The following is a 5,918-nucleotide window of genomic DNA, read 5'->3' as shown; positions in this document are numbered from 1 at the left end:
GGTCCCTGTGCTTTTCCAAGCTTGTTCCAAATAGGTGCTTTAGACCACTGAGCCATCTCTCCAGCCCCTTTGTACTTCTTAAAAAGTATTCAATGACAGTAGAGGGATTCCTCGTACACAAAAAAGGAACAATAAAAGACTAAATGAGAGGGGCTGGGAAAATAGCTCAGTGGCTTAAGCACCTGCCTGGCAAGTACAAGGTCCCAAGTTCAAGCCTTGATACCACCAAAAAAAAAAAAAGGCTAAATGGGGGTTATTAGTGGATGTGTAAGTTTCACATAGTTATGTAGACTTCACTGATTGTTCATCTCACTAATGAAAGAAAAGACATGAAAAGATGTCTGCAGTAAAGTGAAAATACCACATTGGGTTTTTTGGGGTATGTTGGTAACCAGGCATTGAACTTGGGACTTTTTTTTTTTTTTTTTTGCGGAACCAGGGATTGAACTCAGGCTCTTGCGCTTGCCAGGCAAGCACTTATTCTACTGAATCATATCCCCAGCCCCGTTTTGTCTTTTTGAGACAAATCTTGCTCAAAAGTTCAGGTTGGCATGGAGCTTGCTTTAGCCTGGCTGGTCTTGAACTCACACCAGTCCTCCTGCCTCATCCTCCCAAGTGCTGGGGTTACAGGTGTGTGTCACGCTCTTTTTTTTTTTTTTTTAAGCAGAATTTAAACTATGTGGTATGAAGATAGTGTATACATTGAGTTTTGAAGAGTAATGTCTGGGGGCCGGGGAGATGGCTCAGTGGAATAAGCACTTGCCTGGCAAGCACAAGCGCCTGAATTCAATCCCCAGTTCAGCCAAAAAAAAGAAGAATAATGTCTGATTGCTCCTTTGCTATGTAGTCGTAACAGTAGACCTATTTTATAGTATGTGGTTCTCATTACAGTGAAGACCTAGGGAAGGATGTTGAATTTGAAGTTGTTGGTGATGCCCCAGATAAAGTAGGGCCCAAACAAGCAGAAGACACTGCTAAAAGCATAACTAACGGCAGTGATGACGGAGCCCAGCCTTCCACCTCCACAGGTAAGTCCTGGCCCAGCCAGCAGATAATTAGTTCATCACCCACAAAGCACAAGTATGTAGAAACAATTGTGGTTACATTTTTGAATGTAACAATTTGTGGTTACATTTTGAATGCTGATTATTAGATAGAAATACATAAAAATAGTAGGATTATGTGTTGGTTAGTAATGAATTTTGCAGTGGGCTTTGAGTATAAGACCCATGGACACATTTAAGACTGAGGGGAATTCTTAGAGGAAATAAAAGCCCTTTGTTATTTTATGTTGATTTTTATGACTGAAAATGTCAGTGAGTTTGCTAGTGTATAAAGTGAGTTCTGTCTACAGAGTAGGCTGTGCCTCTTTCATTTAGGAGCAACAAGTCAATGCATCTGACCATTGAGGGAGTAGATGCTTGGTAAGTATGGACTTGAAGCACTTCAGAGTTTTCCAGTAAGCCAAAGTATGACTTTGGTAAAGTGGAGGGTCAGTCCTAGTACTTGGTGCTTTTCCAAACAACTGATTGTTTACTGTGGTCTGATTTGGGTGTTTATTTCCCTCCCCTACATTTTTTATTCAGCAAACTAAAGGCTACCACTTTTTTAACTTATTTCCATTTCCTTAACTTCCCCTCACCCCCCTACCCCCTTTCTGTCTGTGGCATTATTTGTGATATGTTTATTCTTGATTCTGGTGTTCTCTGAAAGTTTTGGGGGGTGGACTTGGGGAATGTGGAGTATGGCTGTCCCATGGACTGTTGGTTTGTGACCTTTTCCCTCCATTGAAACAGTCTTTTTTGAGGCTGCTCTGGTAGTTTTTATTATTTTATTTTATGTATTTAGTACAGGGTCTACAGGGTCTCACTACACAGATTAGACTCATAGTGATCCTCCTGTTTTAAGCTTCATGAGCACTGGGATTACAGGTGTGTCACCATGTCCAGTTTCAATCGTGGCTTAGTGCGCCACGGGAGCAGGCTGGCACAGCACACTGGGTATTGAGCCCAATCCCTGTGTCTGCCTAAGCAGGCAATTTAATCTGTTGAGCTATCTGGCCAGCCCTCTGGTAGTTTTTAATCATAATTTAAAATAGACATATAATGGTGTTTTTTTTTTTTTTAGTCATATACTGGTCTGTTCTGCATAGGATTCCAAGACTATATAGAAATAAAATAAATATGCATAAATATGCTGCTTTTGATTTTTGCATGGTGGGGAGAGAATGAAACTCCCTTTAGTGGGTCAGGGAGATGGCTCAGTGTACTAAGCACTTCCCTGGCAAGCGCAAGGGCCTGAGTTCAATCCCCAGTTCCGCCAAAAACAAACAGAACTCCCTTTAGTGTAAGATTCAGAATATAAAATTTGGGGCCCTACTAAGTGGTTTTGAATCCAAGACTTACCCTCTGCATATATAGATAGAGGGATATATATCTATATATACATATATGGATGTATTTCTCTTTATATATATCTTCTACCTTTTTCTGTACCTTGGTGGAAAAATGGATAATAATGTGGCTCTTCTTTCTAGAGTTGTCATGATGAAATGAGTTATTATATGCCTAGTGGTCAGAACAGTTCCTGGCACATTGTAAGAACTTTTTTTTTTTTTTAATTATGTGTGTGTGTGGCCAGCTCAGCCCACCAGGGGGCGGGGCTGGCCGGCATGTGGTGCTGGGAGATTGAACCATGGTCCCTGTGCTTTGCTAAGCTTGTTCTAAGTAGATGCTTTAGACCACTGAGCCATCTCACCAACCTTGTAAGAACTCTTTTGTTACTCTTATTGTTGATGTTTATTTCAGTTGCTATGAGGATATTCATCTTCCATTTTCAGGTTGGAAAATCAGTGAAACATGATTCTTTTGAGTTAGGTAATGCTTGTTGTTCTTCGTTTTGCCTAGAAAAGAAAGAGATAGATCTTTGTCCTTGATTCAGTTCTCAGTAACCCCCCAAAAAAAGAAAAAATCGGTGCTTGTTGTATAAAAACATTTAAATAGGGGCCGGGGAGATGGCTCAGCAGAATAAGCACTTCCCTGGCAAGTGCAAGGGCCTGAGTTCAATCCCCGGTTCCACCAAAAGAAAAAAAAAGCAAAAAAAAACCCATTTAAATAGTTCAGCGCTAAATACATGATATGTGAAGGTTCTGTAAGGGTAGCAGTAGCCTTCAGTTTGGTATAGTCAAAGAGTTACCTTTAAGTTGTATGTTAATTATTGGTGAGCTACTAATAACTCCCACACTTTTAACCATTTTTTCCTTTTTTCTGAAATAAGCGCAAGAGCAAGATGATGTGCTCATAGTTGACTCAGATGAAGAAGGTCCTTCAAATAATGCTAACAACGATGATGAGAGAAATCGCAAGAGGAAGTTAGATGAAAAAGAGAACATCAGTGTGAAGAGGTCTCGAATGGAACAGCGGGAAGACCTTGACGATGTCATAGCCTTAGATTGAAAAGAAACCATTGCCCTGTCGGCTCATCTGGGCACAGCCCATTTGTTACATCCTTTGTTCCAAAGGGAAAATGTTGACACCAGTGACTTGAAAGTGATTCTGCTCCCTTTGAAAGCATTCATTTTGCTAGAGCTATTAGAAACATTGCAGTATGCTGTATTGAAAGTAGGAATATAGTTTTTAAACCCTTTGAACAAACTGTGCATAACCAGTTGAGAGATAAAACAACACAATGCATGTTGCCTTTTTAATGTAAATACCCTTAGGTATCATTTAATAGTTTAAAAATATTGTGGTTTAGTAAAGTTGATACCTGGTTATAAATATTATGCCTTTATTTTTGGCTAGAAGAAGAATTATTTTTAGCCTAGATCTAACCATTTTCATACTCTTAACTGAGAAAGATTCAAAGAAATATCAAGTGCTATGCATTGAAACCTGTTTTTAAATGTTAAATGGCGCTATGTATATTATTGTAAAACAATGTTAATTTACTCAGATTTTCAGTTTTTACTGCCTGATATGTCTGTGTAAGAAGCCAATTTTTGTGTATTGTTACAATTTCAGGTTATTTATATTTGATGTTTTGTAAAACTCAAATTAACGAATATACTGTACTATGGACCAAATAAATGGCATCTGCATAATTGTTACAATGCCTGTACAGTTCCCACTTCTGAATTTGAGTGTTATGGCTGCTGCAGGCATGCTGAGGTCTTTCTGTGTAAAGGTTCTAACTCATGGCTGGGGTGTAGCTCAGTATAGTCTACAGGGTCTCAACTAAGTAGTCAGGCTGACCTTGAACTCTTGGTGATCCTCCTGCCTCAGCTTCTGGAGTGTTGGGAAGGATTTGTTTTTGGGGCTGGGGCTGGTAAGGCATGTGGAGCTGGGGATTGAACCGCGGCCCCTTGCACCTGACTTTTTCCCCTGAGCAGGCGCTTAAACAACTGAGCTAACCCACAGGCCCCCAGTCTCTGGAGTGTTGGGATTACAGGTGTATGCCAGCACTTGAGGGCTGAGTGGTGTAATTTTTCCTTAGGATTTGTGAGGCTTTGGTTCAACCCCTAACATTGCATAAAAGTTAATAACTCCTAATAGGAGTAAATACTAGTGAGTGTGAAGGTTCAAAAGATCTTCATTAGGGCCGGGGAGATGGCTCAGTGGAATAAGCGCTTCCCTGGCAAGCGCAAGGGCCTGAGTTCAATCCCCGCTTCCACAAAAAAAAAAAAAAAAAAAATCTTCATTGTCCACAAATGAGTACTTTCTACAGTATAGCTCTAATATCGTATTTTTAATTTGGATTGTCAATATTTGCCCTTTTGTTGAGAATATTTAAGTGATCTTGTTGGGTATGGCAGCACAAACCAGTATTCATAGCAGTCATGAGCCTGAGGCAGGCAGATCACAAGCTCAAGGCCAGTCGGAACCACATAGTGACTTTAAGACCATCCTGTAGGGCGTGGTGGTGAAGGAAGCTGCGGGGCAGGAGCCATGGCAGGACAGGCATTTCGGAAGTTTCTCCCGCTGTTTGACCACGTGTTGGTTGAAAGGAGTGCAGCTGAAACTGTCACCAGAGGAGGCATTATGCTTGCAGAAAAATCTCAAGGCAAAGTGCTGCAGGCAACTGTGGTAGCTGTGGGGTCCAGCTCCAAGGGGAAGGGTGGAGACATCCAACCAGTTAGTGTGAAAGTTGGAGGTAAAGTTCTTCCAGAATATGGAGGCACCAAAGTAGTTCTAGACAACAAGCATTATTTCTTGTTTAGAGATGGTGACATTCTTGGAAAATATGTAGAGTGAAGTAAATCACTGTTGAAGTGGCCCACACAACACTGCCCATTCCACTGAAGTTCTGCGTCTTTCATCATGTATATAATTTCCATGTCTCTTTTATAATAAACTGATGATATCTAAACTAATCACATAGGTTCTCTTAAAAAAAAAAAAGACCATCCTGTACTACATAGTGAGACCCTGTCTCCAGAAATTTCCTTTTTTTCAATTTTACTTTTTTAGGGAAGAGTCTACAGGTGTTCAGGGTCTCACTACTAGATCAGATTCATAGTGATCTGCCTGTTTAGAGCCTCCCAGGAGCTGGGATTATAGGCATTTGTTACCACGCCCAGTCTAAAAAACTGTCTTTGTATTTTAGACTATTCCTCAATTCACCAGTCTTGGGATTTTTTTTTAAATTAAATTTTATTGGTACATTTTATTATGTATTTATTACAGGGTCAGTACACAGCTCAGTTGTAATCCTCCTGTGTTCAGCCTCCCCAGCGATGGTGGCCAGCTCAGGGTGCAGATGGGGAGAGGGGCAGGGCTGGTGCGGCCTGTGGTGACTGGGATGGAATCCCGGTCCTTGTGCTTGCCTAAGCAGGTGGGTAGTCCGCTGAACTATCTCACCAGCCCTATTGGTACATTTTAGATATAAATAATGATTACATTTATCAGAGGGTTTTTTGG

General features: G+C 40.7%; 1 protein-coding gene and 1 pseudogene across 1 annotated transcript in view; both read left to right on the top strand.

Moving 5' to 3' along the window:
• Uba2 (ubiquitin like modifier activating enzyme 2) overlaps positions 1-4,124 on the top strand; it is a 53,505-nt gene extending 49,381 nt beyond the window's left edge. Inside the window, exons 13-14 of the mRNA XM_023721448.1 lie at positions 892-1,028; positions 3,277-4,124. Coding sequence (XP_023577216.1) covers positions 892-1,028; positions 3,277-3,455 — 316 coding nt within the window. The 3' untranslated portion in view covers positions 3,456-4,124. The remainder of the gene's footprint in view (positions 1-891; positions 1,029-3,276) is intronic.
• An 811-nt stretch (positions 4,125-4,935) lies between these two features.
• LOC101570035 lies at positions 4,936-5,267 on the top strand (annotated as a pseudogene).
• The last annotated feature ends 651 nt before the right edge of the window (positions 5,268-5,918 follow it).

This window comes from Octodon degus, unplaced genomic scaffold, assembly GCF_000260255.1.
Source record: "Octodon degus isolate 3935 unplaced genomic scaffold, OctDeg1.0 scaffold00083, whole genome shotgun sequence".
In the NCBI taxonomy this organism is placed as follows: Eukaryota; Metazoa; Chordata; class Mammalia; order Rodentia; family Octodontidae; genus Octodon; species Octodon degus.
The sequence above is the reverse complement of the archived record's forward strand: the minus strand, read 5'-3'. Positions and strand labels throughout refer to the sequence as shown.